The 15,154-nt window shown below is 58.5% G+C and overlaps 2 protein-coding genes across 2 annotated transcripts; one reads left to right on the forward strand and one right to left on the reverse strand.

The window, feature by feature from the left end:
- Window positions 1–286: 286 nt before the first annotated feature.
- EIF2B4 (eukaryotic translation initiation factor 2B subunit delta) lies at window positions 287–10,328 on the reverse strand. Its single transcript, XM_081855437.1, has 12 exons — window positions 10,187–10,328; window positions 9,887–10,091; window positions 9,606–9,782; window positions 9,435–9,517; window positions 8,286–8,377; window positions 5,260–5,374; window positions 3,638–3,714; window positions 3,423–3,525; window positions 2,998–3,125; window positions 2,258–2,447; window positions 1,907–2,087; window positions 287–526 (listed from the first exon to the last, which is right to left on the reverse strand). The coding sequence occupies exons 1-12, from the start codon at window positions 10,241–10,243 to the stop codon at window positions 327–329; spliced, it is 1,608 nt and encodes a 535-aa protein (XP_081711563.1). The 5' UTR covers window positions 10,244–10,328; the 3' UTR covers window positions 287–326.
- A 366-nt stretch (window positions 10,329–10,694) lies between these two features.
- Window positions 10,695–15,011, forward strand: SNX17 (sorting nexin 17). The gene is made up of 15 exons (XM_081856436.1): window positions 10,695–10,861; window positions 11,445–11,519; window positions 11,699–11,816; window positions 11,918–11,982; window positions 12,059–12,169; window positions 12,391–12,481; window positions 12,621–12,708; window positions 12,811–12,880; window positions 12,985–13,077; window positions 13,241–13,444; window positions 13,617–13,739; window positions 14,027–14,104; window positions 14,220–14,294; window positions 14,393–14,434; window positions 14,556–15,011. The coding sequence occupies exons 1-15, from the start codon at window positions 10,799–10,801 to the stop codon at window positions 14,673–14,675; spliced, it is 1,416 nt and encodes a 471-aa protein (XP_081712562.1). The 5' UTR covers window positions 10,695–10,798; the 3' UTR covers window positions 14,676–15,011.
- Window positions 15,012–15,154: the final 143 nt, after the last annotated feature.

The following is a 15,154-nucleotide window of genomic DNA, read 5'->3' on the forward strand; positions in this document are numbered from 1 at the left end:
GGTTTGTCCCTCTATTGTCAAAGCAAGATGGAAATGTGGGGACGCAGTGCCAGGCTGATGGGGCTGGATCTACAGAGCTGGCTTGTCCAACCACTGAGGGAGAAAAGGGTCTCTCTCTGTTCAGAGGGAACCAGAAAAGTCCCTTCACGCATCCCAGCCCAGAGTTTGGGCTCCACGTCGACCCCCCACTTTGAGACGCATCCATGGCAACAACCCCTTTCGGGAAGGTCTTCCAGTGGTCCTGTTCTGTCCATGCGCTCAGGCACACACACAGCGGAGGCAGGGAGCAGGGCACACACAGGTTTATTGACCTCACCCCATTGGCATTACTGCTCCACATTCTTGACCCGCAGCACAACCGGGACGGAGGTGCAAGGGATCATCCCCAAGTCCGTAATGACCAGGTCCACCAGCTCCAGGGGGGTCACGTCGTAGACCAGGTTGAGGAGGCGCAGAGACTTGCTCTCCTGCCAGCCGGCCAGCGGGGTCCTCCCTGGCTTCCCACCAATCAGGTCGTCGGGGTCATCTGCAAGTGGCACAGCGGGGTCAGTGAGATGAGGCTATTCCCCACCCCCAGGCAAGAGGAGGGTTAGGGTTCTCCCTCCCTCCCAAGGCCAAGCTCTGGGGCAGCCCCAATAACGGGGCTTGAGTGCAAGGGCCTGGGCTCCATGGCAGAGTATCTGCTTGGCATGTAGAAGGAGCTCAGCAGCATCTCCTTGCCCATCGTCGAGGACAAGGCGCCTTCCTGAGCTCAGAGGCAGGAGATCAGGCAACAGTCCTGGGCAGCCTCAAGAAAGCAGCCCCGCTCCAGGCTAGAGGGGCTTCCCGGGGCCCTACAGGCTCCCCCCACTCCGCTTGCTGCCATGGCAGACAGTTGCCCCTGCTAGCTGAGGGAGGGAGTGCCCTGTCCGTACCCCAGGACCCTCTCAACTTACAGAGGGCTGCAGGGAGGGAAATGGGTGTTCTCATGGCATTATGATTGAGATTGAGGTTGAATCCTGACAAGACAGAGGTACTGTTTCTGACAAGACACAAGTACAGGTGCGCAGCCTGGGAGTCATTTTGGACTCACAGCTGTCCATGGAGGCGCAGGTCAATTCTGTGTCCAGGGCAGCTGTCTCCCAGCTCAATCTGGGATGCAGGATGAGACCCTCCCTGCTCGACGACTGTCTCACCAGAGTGGTGCATGCTCTGGTTATCTCCCACTTGGACTACTGCCATGCGCTCTACATGGGGCTACCTTTGAAGGTGACCCGGAAACTACAACTAATCCAGAATGCGGCAGCTAGACTGGTGACTGGGAGCGGCTGCCGAGACTGTATAACACTGGTCTTCAAAGACCTTCATTGGCTCCCAGTACGTTTCCAAGCACAATTCAAAGTGTTGGTGCTGAACTTTAAAGCCCTAAACAGACTCAGTCCAGTATACCTGAAGGAACATCTCCACCTCCATCCTTCTGCCCGGACCCTGAGGTCCAGCACCGAGGGCCTTCTGGCGGTTCCCTCACTGCGAGAAGCCAAGTTACAGGGAACCAGGCAGAGGGCCTTCTCAGTAGTGGCACCTGCACTGTGGAACGCCCTCCCTTCAGATGTCAAAGCGATAAACAACTATCTGACGTTCAGAAGACATCTGAAGGCAGCCCTGTTTAGGGAAGCTTTTAATGTTTAATAGGTTATTGTATTTTAGTGTTTTGTTGGAAGCCGCCCAGAGTGGTTGGGGAAACCCAGACAGATGGGCGGGGTATTATTTATTTATTTATTTATTTATTTATTTATTTATTTATTATCATCATCATCATCATCATCATCATCATCATCAAAAAGTGCCAGCTGGGCATCTCCCTGCTGCTCCCTCTCTTGTTAGCGACCTCCCCGACTCCCCACCCCCCAAGGGACCTGCAGCGTACCGAGCTCGTTGGAGACGAAGGAGTCGGTCTGGACTCTCTCGCAGAACTTGTAGGTCTCACAGCAGACCAGGACCGGCACGTTGTGGGCCTTCGAAAGCAGCGCGATCTGCGAGGTGCCCATGCGCGACATCACGGAGCCGTTGGCCAACAGCGCATGCGCGCCCAGAAGCACTTTGGACACCTGCCAGGGGAGGAAGCGGAGCTGGGGATCTCGGCACTCTTTCACGCCCAGCGAGGGTGCCGGGGGGGGGGAAGCCCCCACCCAGACTCGGCCAGGGCAGAGGCACAAAGCCTTTGCGGAGTCCATCCGCCAGCAGAAAGAGCCTGCCTGCTCCCCTGCCCCCTCCTCACCTCGGGCAAGACGTAGGAGACCGCGTTGATGAGGACGTAGCTGCAGCAGATGCCCTGCTTGACCAGTCGGCGCAGCGCCTCCTGCCCCTCCAGCCGCGGGCGGCTGTCCACCACCACCACGCGGAAGGCACGGCCTGCAGAGCGGCACTGGGTGTGGGCGTCGCAGAGGATGCGTGTCACCAGGGAGGAGCTGCCAGGCAAAGGGGGGCAAGGGGTGAGGAGGGGCCTTCCTGCTCCTGCCGCCTCCCCCCCTCCGCTGCTCTCACAACCCATCTCACGGGCAGGGCTGTCTCAGCGTCTCACGGGCTCTCGGTTGCCCCCAAACTCAGGGTGCAGCCTGCCGCAGCAGAAGAGCCCACCACAGCGCTCCAACCGATGGGTGGTCTCTTCCCCGGACTCAACTCTCGGGCCCCAGGGCCTAACGCCCCTGAGAGCCTGGCGCCTGGGTGTCCCGCACCCCTAGCACCTATGGGTAAGACGGCCCTGCTCGTGGGGCACAGGTCAGCCCAGTCAGCGGCAGGAGCTGCAGGCCGGGCTCCAACAGGCCTCCCGGGAGCCAGCCCCCTCCAACACCTCGGCTCCCCAGCCGACAAGACCCTTGCCGCCTACAGCAGGGTGCCCACCCCGGACCCTCGACTCCGTACCATCCATAGATGCCCCCTCCAACACCTCGGCTCCCCAGCCGACAAGACCCTTGCCGCCTACAGCAGGGTGCCCACCCCGGACCCTCGACTCCGTACCATCCATAGATGAGGATGACGTCCCCGTCGTTGATCTTCTCTAAGGCAGACTTGGAAATGGCTTTGGCCGCCAAGACGATCTTCTCCCGCTCGTACCTGTCAATGGCCTTTTGGAGGTCCCGCTTGGCCTGTCGTGGGAGGGGGGCCTGATCACACCATGCTCTCTCACCCATCTCCGAGAGGGGAGGAGCCCCCGCGTGCCCCCCTGGAGGACACCAAGAAGCCCTCTGCCTCCCAAGCTGGCACAGTGACAGGGCTACCACCCCAAGGATGAACCCAGAGAGGTCTGGCAGCTTGTGGTGGGCTCCGCTGCCACTCAAACCCACCAGGGAGCGTGACAGAGAGATGGTGCCCCTCTTGCACCTGCCACAGACCCCATGGCAAGCCCAGGCCCCTGCCCCCCCCCCAGGCGCTGCTGGACTCACCTCCTCCTCGCGCATGGAGGCGGGCAGCGCAGAGATCTCCTTCTTGAGGAATTTGATGGCGTTGCCCATGCTGGCGGAAAGGGGCCGGCACTGGTTCAGGAAGCTGCAGGAGGAAAGGAGCGCTCAGCCCAGCCTCATGGCCCCCCATCTGCTCCCCCGGGCTGCCTGCCCTCCTGCCTCTCTTTCCCCAAGGGGGGCCAGCCCCTCCCCGTCACCTGATGTAGGGCTTCAGCTTGTTCACCAGGTCCCGCGAGAGCTCCTCGTTGGCTGGGGTGGTGTAGTCCCCAATCACCTGCCGGGACAACAAGAGGGGCAGCGACCGTGAGATAGCGAGGTTACCCAGCGCCCTGATTCTGCCAGGGGCCAGCCAGACGCCTCTCCTGGGAGACCACTGGCCTCTGCAGGGCCACAGGAGACAGAGGCCACCCACAGACCTCTCCTAATCCCACCCAGCCCTTCCAAAGCCCCCAGGGCTAGTTGCCAACGCTGCTTCCATAGGTTAATTCTGCCTTGTGTGGACGACTCTGATCTTGAGCACCAATATTAGGAAAACTGGAGGGGCAGGGAGATACAAATTTAATAATAATATTTTTGTTGTTGTTGGAGGGAGTGGTGGATTATTGGTTTGTTTGGTTTGTTTTTTGTATTTTTATCTTGTATTTTTTTGCTGTGAACTGCCTTGAAGAGGCAGTATACAAATTTAATATACATATATTAATAATAACAATAACGAGAAGGAAAACTCAGATCCTAAACCTCTACTTGTGGGACATATTTGGGGGAAGAAAAGGCTCAGGAGTAAAAAGGTAAAGGACCCCTGGACGGTGAAGTCCAGTCAAAGGTGACTATGGGGTTATGTCGCTCATCTCGCTTTCCAGCCAAGGGAGTCGGTGTTTGTCCACAGACAGCTTTCTGGATCATGTGGCCAGCAGGACCAAACCGCTTCTGGCGCAACAGGACACTGTGATGGAAACCAGATTGCACATAAACGCCATTTACCTTCCCGCCACAGTGGTACCTATTTATCTACTTGCACTGGTGTGCTATCAAACTGCTAGGTTGGCAGGAGCTGGGACAGAGCAATGGGAGCTCACTATTCCACAGGGATTCAAACTGCCGACCTTCTGACTGGCAAGCCCAAGAGGCTCCGTGGTTTAGACCACAGTGCCACCCGCATCCTGCTCAGGAGTAAACCCAAGCGGAGTCTCCAAGATGGTTGGATGGCGCTCGGTACACCTCATTCCCGCAACTCCTGCAGCCAAGCTGGTGCCCAATGTCTTGCTCTGCTTTCCTTTGGACCCATCAGCGAGATCAAGGGGGGGGGGTCTTGTTCTATGTGCAGCCCTGGACCTCCAGACACACTGCCCAGGTCTGCATCCCGGGGAGGTCACTTTACTGCCTCCAATGCAGCAGTTTGACTTCACCCCCGGAGGCACACTCCATTGTCTCTGGAGACAGACGGAGGCCAACAGCAGGAATAAAATTCCCGCACTGCCATATTGCAGATGGGGTCCCCCTGGAGCCTGGCTTTGCTTCTGCCCACCCAGACAGGAGCCACGGCGCCAACTCAGGCTGCGCCTGTTTTCTGGAAAGGCCAGCTCCTCTCTTGAGACTGCTGGCACACCCTCTGCTTGGGGCTGCCCTTGAAGAGCCTCCGGAAAGGTCAGTGAGGCCAGGGTGCTGCCACTGCCTGGGCTGCTCACCGGGGAGATACGAGTGCGACGCCAGCCCTGACTGGCAGCCAGGCAGGGTGTGGGTGTGAAGTCAGGCTACTCTGCTGCATTGTGCCCCCCTTGGCCCTTCCTTGCAGCAGCCCCACCCAGAACCTTCCCCACACCTGCTTGAAGACCCTCAAGAGCGCGAGGCAGCGGGCGTTGGAGCCATTGACGGTGCCCTGAGAGTACTGGAGGCCGAGGCGCACCACCGCCGGGTGGATGGCGGAGGCCGGGATGCTGCAGGGAGCACAAGAACACACAAACGCATCGTGAGTCATTTCACACAGGCGCCACACCTTTCTAGGACATGACAGAACAGGGTTGCTTTCCACTCTTGCCCTCCCTTACGAGGACTTTGACGACCCAACTCCAGGCCCCTTGCGACTCCGCACTCGGCGCCACACTTTACTTTCTCCCCCCACTTTGGCTTGTGAGGGCTTCCCATCTGAAGGCAGCCCTATTTAGGAAAGTTTTATTTTTCAAGTTTTATTCTCTTTTCAAGGTTTTGTTGAAAGCCGCCCAGAGAGGCTGGGGAGACCCAGCCAGATGGGCAGGGTAGAAATATTTATTATTATTATTATTATTATTATTATTATTATTATTATTATTATTATTAAAGCACCAACTAAAGAACAGGCCTTTTCTGTGGTGGGATGCTCTCCCCAGTGAGGCTCATCTGGCACCATCATCGCATCCTGCAAACCATCCTGAGATCTTAGGATGAAGGGTAGTACTGCATTTTTCACCCCATAGGACGCACTTTTTCCCCTCCAAAAATGAAGGGGAAATGTGTGTGCATCCTATGGGGCGAATGCAGGCTTTCGCTGAAGCTTGGAGAGCGAGAGGCATCGGTGCGCACCAACCCCTCTCGCTCTCCAGGCTTCAGGAAGCTATCTGCAAGCCTTGCAAGCCCGGTGGGAGTTCCTGCGGGCTCACAAGGCTTGCGGGCAGCAGCCTGCAGCCCCGGCGAGTGTCCGCAAGCCTTGCGCGTCCGGCGAAAGGTCCCGCCGGGCGCGCGAGGCTTGGGGCGGCAGCCTGCCACCCGAAGCACGGGGAGCCCTCCGGAGGGTGCCCCGTGCTTCGGGCAGGTGTGCGCAAGGCTTGGGGCAGCAGCCGCTGGGGGGGGAAAATAATTTTTTTTATTCATTTCCCCCCAAAAAATGAGGTGCGTCCTATGGGCCGGTGCGCCTATAGGACGAAAAATACGGTATATAGTATATAAATCTTAAGAACAACAACAACAACATCTTTAGGCGTGAGGTGAAAACATATCTCTTTACCCAGGCCTCTGGCCATTAAATGATTTATGTTTGTTAAAGGCCCCCCCCCACTGTTGTTGTTGTTATTGTTTTTTTGTTTTGCTGTGCATTCTGTTATTATTATTATTATGCTGCATATAAATAATGTTCTAAATGTTGCACCCCACTCTGGGATCTTTGGATAGTGCTATATAAACTGAAATAACAGCAGCAGCAGCAACAATAATAAAGGAACTGGAGTAAAACACATGTGGTTTGTGTGCTGACTGCCAAACTGGTACTTTTCCCGCTTCACAGATTCATTTCTAAAAAGCCATACAAAACCTCAACACATTTTTTGAAGGGGAAAGGTTGCGGGTTGTGAAGCAGTGATGCTATTGCTGTCCCCCCCCCCCCACTTTTTCAGATACCACAAAAAAGAAAAGTAGAGGTGATAAAATGAAATGCCTTTTTGGTAGTTCTCTCATTGCAAAAAGTGAATTTAGAGGGAACCAGGAGTTGTGCCTGCCCAGTGGAATGCCCTCCTGGCAGATGCCAAAGAATTAAACAACTATATAACTTTACTTTGTAGACTTCTGAAGGCAGTCCTCTGATGGGAAGCTTTTAATGTTTGGTGGTGGTTGATTTTCTCCCCTTTATTTTTTTGTTGGAAGCCGCCCAGAGTTACTGGCACAACCCAGTCAGATGGCTGGGGTACAAATAATAAATTATTATTATTAGTACCCTCATTATTCCTGTGTTTCCATGGGGAGACTGGCTGGGTGCCCCATTGCTGAGGGCAGGCAGCCTGATGGGGCAGGACGGAGCAGATACATTTGAGACCCTGTGCATTTATATGGGAATTTAATTACATCTTCTACTTCTAATTATATACCCTGGGAAATAAATAATATTAAGAAGCGCCAATGCAGTAGGAACGCCCCTCTGCTGTGCGCCCCACAAGGTCCGCCCAGGGAGAGGCTCCTTCTTGCCCCAGCCCCTGGGCTCAGCCCCACGGCGGCTGTAAGGGGCGAGGCTGAGCTGGATGGAGCAGCCCCCAAGTTCCTCTTCCCTTTTCCTAACACCCATCTAAAAACAGCCCCATCACAAACTCTGCAAAAGCCAGCGAGAAGCAGCATGAAATGAATGGGGCAGCCCCACAGCCCGGATGGGGGAAACGGAGCCCCCCAAGGAAGCAGAGGCATGGAGCTCCCGGGGTCGGAACGTGACGGACGGGCGCCAGGAGGGCACCAGGGGGGGTTTGATTTAAATCAAAACAATTTAAATCACTAGTCAGTAAGACTTAAATCACTTTTTTACAGAAAGATTCATTCCTGCTGGTATCATCTTAATATTTACAACTAGAGGAAGGTTTCATTTTTGGAATAATAAATTTTCAGTGTAGTTATCAAAAATTACTGATTAGGTTATACTATTAGAAACACATAGACAGATAATTATGAAATTATTGTGAGGTTTAATAAGTTAACAGTTTATATTTGGAAAACTTTTCTGCTGTACTTTATTGGAAGGAGAAAAATAATCATTTCCTTAATAACAATTTAAACGATTTATTTACTAAAATAAGAACGTTATAGCATATGTATCTATGTTAACTGATGTGGTTAAACATTTTTTTTATTAAAAAAAACCTTAGACTGAGTTTTAGCACATATGAAAAGCTTAAAACAAATCCTTACTTCCTGATGAATAGCCTCTGAACTATAATGTAACTTAAATCGAAAACTATCTTTAGTAAGATTTTTTCCTCCAAAAACATTTTCTTAAAAAAATTCAATTTAAATAAAAAAATCTGATTTAAATTTAAAAAATCATTTTTAAAAAATAAAAAAATCATTTTTTTAAATAAAAAAAACTATTGATTTTTATCCACCCTGGAGGGCACCCACCTCATCTGCTGCGTCAGCAGCTTCTTGCGGCTGTACTGGTGGAGGTGGGAGAAGAGGCTGACTTTGGTCCCGTAATCCGGCCTCAGAGGCACCTGCAGCAAGGAAGAGGAAGAAGTATAAAAGGGGGGCTGAGGGCAGCAGTCAGGACCCTCCGCCCCCCTGGAAGCGGCAGCAGTGCCCCAGCAGTGCCCTTTGTTGCTGTCTCCCTTTCCTGTGCCCCATCGGTGGAACCAGCTGCCAAAGGGAAGGGGGAGATGGATTGCCCCCCCCCCCGTCCCAGATCTCCCTTCCTGAGCCACAACAGCCTCCTCCACCTCCGCCACGTGGGTCTGCCTTCCAGGGTCCCCCACATCTCAACATTTTTATTACTGTTACTTTAACTATTACATTTTCATAAAATGGATGCACTAACTACAAAGAGCATTGCTGACTAACCAGCCAGGTGTGCTTTTAAATGTGCTTGCAGGAGGGGGGGTGGGGGGAGTGGAGCGGAGGTTGTTTTTATTATGTCTGTTGTGTTTTTATCTTGTATTTTTATGGTGCAAACTGCCCTGAGATCTAGGATGAAGAGCTACGTACAAATTTAATAAATATCAAGAAATAATAAATAATAGCTTATTGATTTTCTTGCGTTACCTTTTTGGAAACCATTTAAAAGATTTTCTTACACAACAGCACTTTAAAACATACAACAAGGTAAAACGCTAAAAGGTTAAAACTTAAGTCACTTCCTAAGCATCTAGAAAGGCATCCCCAAACTCGGGCCTCTAGAAGTTTTGGAACTACAACTCCCATCATCCCCAGCTAACAGGACCAGTGGTCAGGGATGATGGGAACTGTAGTCCCAAAACATCTGGAGGGCCAAGTTTGGGGATGCCTGGTCTAGACAAACTCCAATAGAATGTTTGTAGCAGGCACCAAATTGTAGCGCTAAAAGACTACAGTGAGGGTGCCTGCTTGAGATCAAGAGGCGGGGAGTTCCAGAGGGCAGGTGCTGCCAGATTAACCGGTGAAGTTCTTACAAATGCGCAAAACTTGTGGGGTGATAAGGGGGCCTAAAAGAGGTGGAAGGAAAGGGGGGCAGCCGTGGTGCCCCCTCCGGGGCGCATCTTCTTCCCGGGAGGAGGCCCCCTCCCCGCCCCCGCCTACCTGCTGTCGCTCCAGCTTCTTGGCCAGCTTCTTCTGCGCCGCCGCATCGTCCACCTGCACGTGCTCCGGGAGCCGCTTCACCCCTGCGGAGAAGGCCGAGGCCGGGGAGGCGGTGAGGCCGGACAGCGGCCGCTTTCCCCGGGCGCCCTCCCCGTCGGGGCGCCGCCTTACCTGGCTGGGTCTCGCCGGGCGGCGGGCGCGCCTTGGGCCCCGGCGGGGGGGCGGCGGCGGCGGGGGGCCCCGCTTCGCCCTTGCGCGCCTGCTTGAGCGCCCGCTCCGCCTCCTGCTTGGCCCGCCGCTCCGCGCGCAGCTCCGCCTTGCTCTTGCCCGGCGCGGGAGGCTCCGCTCCTGCGGGAGAGAGGAGGGGGAGGCGGCGGGGGGTCAGCGGAGAGCAGCCGGGGAAGAGCCAGCCCGCCCGCCGCCGCCCGCCGCCCGCCCTCCGGTGCCCCGACCTGGCGCTAGAGGCGGCGGCGCGGGCTCCGCGACGGGGAGGGGGCCTCGGGGGCCCTCCGCCGCCGCCTCCTGCTGCTGCTGCTGCTGCCCGGCCTCGTCCTTCCCGGCGTCGCGGCGCTGCTGCTGCTGCTGCTTCTTCTTCTGCAGCTTCTTCTCCCGCCGCTGCTGCCGCTTCTCCTCGGCGCTCGGAAGCCCCGACGGCGCCTGCAGGGACGCAAGAGCAGAGCCCCGCCGGGGCGTCAAGGACTGGCAGCCGGCCCCGACGGCGCCCTCCCCCCGGGTCCCGGCGGCGCCCCTACCTGCCCGGGCCGCTCGCCGGCCTCGCCGGCCTCGCCGCCGCTGCTGCGCTCCGCCATCGCCGGCTCCTCTCTCCGACGGCACCGGATGCTGCAGCGCCCCCTTCGAGCAGGACGAGCAGCGGAGGGGGAGGAGCCAGGCCCGAGGCCCGGGGGGAGGGCGCCGCTGGCCTCCCCGCCCCCCCGGGGCGGCGGGGCTGAGGTGCCCCCCTTGCCGCGGCTGCTTAGGCAGCGTCCGGGAGCGGGGAGGCCGTCGCGGGCGGAGCCTCCTCCCCCCCGGGGCTGCTCGCGGGAGGGGGCGGCGCCCTCCTCCCCCCGGAGGGCTAGGAGTCCCGGGTCCCGGCGGCCCGTCCAGCGGGAGAGGCGGACCCCCGGGGCTTGGAGGGGCGGCGTCGGGCTTGCGGGCGCCCCTCGTGGCCGCCGCCCGGTGGGCGGCCAGCCCGAGGGGGAGGAGCCGCCCCGACAGGACGGCCCTCCCCGTCCCGCGCCCCGCCCCGACGGGGCCCGCCTCTCCTTGCGCAAGATGGCGGCGGCAGCGGCGGGGGCTGTCGGGGCGGCGGAGCTGGGCCCGCGCCCGGGCCGGAGGTAGCGGAGGGCGAGGCGAAGCGAGCGGCCATGCACTTCTCCATCCCCGAGACCGAGAGCCGCGCCGCGGACGGCGCCAACGCCGCCTACGTGGTGCGTGGCTGGACGGGGGGGGGAGGAGGAGGAGGAGGACGCCCCCCGGGAGGGAGGGAGGGAGGGAGGGAAACGCCGACGCCCCCCGGAGAGGAAGCCCCGGCAGAGGGCCGCGGGTGGGTGGGTGGGGTGTCCGCTTGGGCCGCGACGGGGCGGCCTCCGCTGCCGGGCTGGCCGGCTGCCCTCTTCTCCGCGGGCTCGGGCTCCGGCTGCCCCCGCCCCCAAAACAGCCAGGCCAGAGGGCCTTAGTGTGGGGCGCAGCGCTCGGGGCCTCCCGTCCTGCGCCACTTACCGGGGCAGAGTCGCACCAGTGCCGCCTCCCCCGTCCATTTCCAAGCGAGACCCCCATTTCCAAGCGGGAAGGGAGAGGGCCGATCGGCAGCCAGCCTGGGGGGTGTGCCAGCTGCGCCAAGCGGCCACTTGGGCACCCAGTCCTCCCCATCTGCTCCTGCTGGGGGGGGGGCCACGGACTTTCCTGCTCCGGCCCCCCAAAGCCTCCTTCTGGAGGAGAAGAAGGTGGCTCTGGCACCACCCCCCCCCCCGTGACCCGCCCCTGACCTGCCCCCCTTCCCTCCCCTGGCAGGCCTACAACATCCATGTCAACGGCGTCCTGCACTGCCAGGTGCGCTACAGCCAGCTGCTGGGCCTGCATGAACAGGTAGGGGGAGCATTGCGGGGGGTTGGGCTGGATGACCCTTGGGGGTCCCTTCCAATGGATTGCATGCTTGGCCGATGGGGGTTGGCTGAGTGCTTCCCCCCAGTGCTTGGGGCGGGGGGGGGTCTGGCCCCCTTGTTCTGGAGCCAGGCTGGGCGCAGAAACACTCTCCCTCCTTGCAGCTCCGGAAGGAGTATGGGGCCAACGTGGTGCCCGCCTTCCCCCCCAAGAAGATCTTCACCCTCACCCCCGCGGAGGTGGAGCAGCGGCGGGAGCAGCTAGAGAAATACATGCAGGCAGGTGAGTCCCTGGGAAGGTGGGCTTGAGGGTCTGCGGGGGGCCTAGCAAGGAGCCCCCCCTGGGCTGACAGCTGCCCTTCTCTCGTCCTTGTGCCCCCGCAGTGCGCCAGGACCCCTTGCTGGGAGGCAGCGAGATCTTCAACAGCTTCCTGCGCAAGGCTCAGCAGGTGAGGCAGGGCAGGTGAGTTGGGGGGGGCGGCGGGTGAAGGGCCCGGCACTGACCCTCTTTGTGCCCCCCCACAGGAGACGCAGCAGATCCCCACAGAGGAGGTGCAGCTGGAGGTGCTGCTGTCCAATGGACAGACCGTCAAGGTCAAGCTCCTCACCTCAGACCAGACGGAGGACGTCCTGGAGGTGAGGCCTTTGGGGGGGGGCAGAGGGTTTATTAACAAAACCAAGAGGACGTTAGCAAGACGTACCAAAGTTAAAACATGAAAGCAGATTGTAATTGAATGCCTTGAATGTGTTTTCTGCCTTTCTTAAGATGGCAGGTCTTTTTCCCCAGGGGAGGGAGGGAAAGAGGGAGGAAGCTGCTGCTTTTGGTGACCCCCCCAATTGCTCCCCATTGTCCGCAGGCCGTGGCCTCCAAGCTGGACCTGCCAGAGGACCTGATAGGCTACTTCCACCTCTTCCTGGTGCGAGAAGCCAAGGATGGGGCCTTTTCCTGTGAGTGGCCCCCCTGCTGTTATGTGCGCCTTGCTTGGCAGGATCAGGGAGGGAAAGGAGGGGGAATTTGGGGGGTGGCGGGAAGGGGGGAGCTGGTCTGGGTGCGGGTGCTGCAGCTCTGTGTTGGCTTTCTTCCCAGTCATTCGGAAGCTGCAGGAGTTTGAGCTGCCCTACGTGTCGGTCACCAGCCTCCACAACCCCGAGTACAAGATCCTGTTGCGCAAGAGGTGAGGGGGCGGCAGCTGCCACGGGGGGGGGGGGGGACCCCAGGCGCCAGACCCCCAGCCAGCACAGTCCCTCTAACGGCACCTGCTCCCTTTTCCCCGCAGCTACTGGGACTCTGCCTACGACGATGACGTGATGGAGCAGCGGGTGGGGCTGAACCTGCTCTATGCCCAGGTGAGCACCGGGACCCTGGCTGGGCTACGGGATTGGACTAGATGACCCTTGGTGTCCCCTCCAACTCTGTACAGCCCCAAGGTTCCTCTCCTTTCCCCTTCCAGACGGTGGCCGACATTGAGAGGGGCTGGATCCTGGCAAACAAAGAGCAGCATCGCCAGCTGAAGTCCCTGCAGGAGAAAGTCTCCAAGAAGGAGGTTGGTTGGGACCCTGCGTGGGTCGGGCGCTGCCAGCCCCCAGCTCCTCTGTTTGGGAGGCTCCAACGCTGCCTGTGATTCCTGAGTTTTGGGGGGTGGACTGGAGGACCCTTTAGTACCCCCTCCAACGCTGAGATTCCCACTCTCTTTTTCCTTGGCGCAGTTCATCCGCCTGGCGCAGACGCTCAAGTATTACGGCTATCTCAAGTTTGACCCCTGCGTGACGGACTTCCCCGAGAAGGGCTGCCATGTCATTGTGGGCGCCGGGAACAGCGAGCTGAACTTCCAGGTCAAGCTGCCCAGCGACCAGATCAAGGAGGGCAGCTTCAAAGTGACGCGCATGCGCTGCTGGAGGGTCACGTCCTCAGTGAGTGATGCGCGGAGCCCCTTTCAGTTGCACAGAGTCCTGCACCCGTCTGGCCAGTTGGCTGCCTCTTGGCCCTCTTTCTCCCCTGGCAATTTGTGGGTGTGTCGTGTGTCCCCCCACCCCCGCCCCCGCAAGTGCAGAAAGGCTTCACACACCCACACCTCCTTTCCAGGTCCCCGTGCATAACGGGACGTCCGGCCCAGCAGGCAGCAAGTCGGAGGTGAAGCTGGAGCTGGCTTTTGAGTACCTGATGAGCAAGGACCGCCTGCAATGGGTCACCATCACCAGCCCCCAGGTAGGCCCAGCAGCGAGGCAGGAGGGTTTGGCCCTGGGGAGCAGCCGCCTCCGCCCGCACTGAGACCCCCTTGCCCTGCCCCGAGAGCATGCCTGCCCAATAACGCACTCCAAACACTTCTTGAGAAATGCAAACCGGATTTTATTCTAGTCTGACTCACAGCCCCAAAGTTACGGCGCAAGAGGCTGGACTTCCTGCCTGAGGTCAGCAAAACCGGGGCTCTTGCTGGGGCAGCGTGGCACACGGAACTAATGTCACAAGGTCTCTCCCCCCCCCCCCCCTTGCAGGCGATAATGCTGAGCATCTGCTTGCAGTCGATGGTGGATGAGCTGATGGTGAAAAAGTCCGGGGGCAGCATCCGCAAGGTGAGGCTTTGGGCCCCCAGCAGACCTTGGGGGCAGGGCGGGGGGCAGAAACAGAGCCACCCTGTTTTTGAGGGCCACAAGACCAACCTACTTTTCTGTCTTTCCCCCTCACCAGATGTTTCGCCGCCGAGCCAATGGAGCCCTGCAGCGCTCAGACAGCCAGCAAGCCGTGAAGTCCCCCCCTCTCCTGGTAAGAAGCCCCTAACCCCACCAGACCCCTGCCCCAGCCTGCCCCTGGGGCGGGGGGGGGGGCTTGGTCTCCTCTGACATGTCTGCCTGTCCCAGCAGGATTCGCCTGACAGCAGCCGAGACTCCCTCACAAAGGTTGCGGTGAGTAGCGCCTCCCTTTGCTCCCCTCCCGCGTCCCCTGACTTGTGGAAGGGGCCCCCAGGGGACATCTAGCCCCAGGTCCCAGGGGCAGCCTGTTCTCACTCCCCCCTTCCTCCCCCAGAGCAAGCTCAGCTCGGTCAGCCTGAGGGCCATCAGCCATTCCAGCTCTGCCACCGACATCGGGGCGAACGATTTCCACGGCAACTACGCCTTCGAGGGCATCGGCGACGAGGACCTGTGAGCGGCCTGCCCCCCCCCCCGCCTCCATGTGGAATGTACGACCTCCCGGGTTGACCTGGATGTGCCTCGACCCCAGCCGGCTCCTCGCCCCCCACCTTGCCTCCCCCCGGGCCCCGGGACGGGCAGCGGGTGGGGTTGCCGGCTGGCGGCTTCAGCTCCATACACGCCAAATTAGGGTAGAGTGGACATTTTGCACAGCGATCCGACGCAGCTCTGGCGCTGGCCAATAGACTTCTGTGTAACTGCTAGGCTTGTAATCTCGTTTAATCTTCCTGCTGTTTACAGATGAACACGAACGAATGTTTGTGGCGATGATTAAATAGATCATGATTGGGAAGTCCTGTCTGCGTCTCCTCCTGCCTTCTCCTGCTTCACGCAACACAAAGGAATACAGAGAAAGGAAGAAACAGCTCACACAACTCTCTGCGATTCTATAGAACTTTGCAAAGACCAGATGTAAGAACTGGGCATTTATATTCC

Source organism: Podarcis erhardii (genome assembly GCF_964252035.2).
Source record: "Podarcis erhardii genome assembly, chromosome: 3".
Classification (NCBI taxonomy): Eukaryota; Metazoa; Chordata; class Lepidosauria; order Squamata; family Lacertidae; genus Podarcis; species Podarcis erhardii.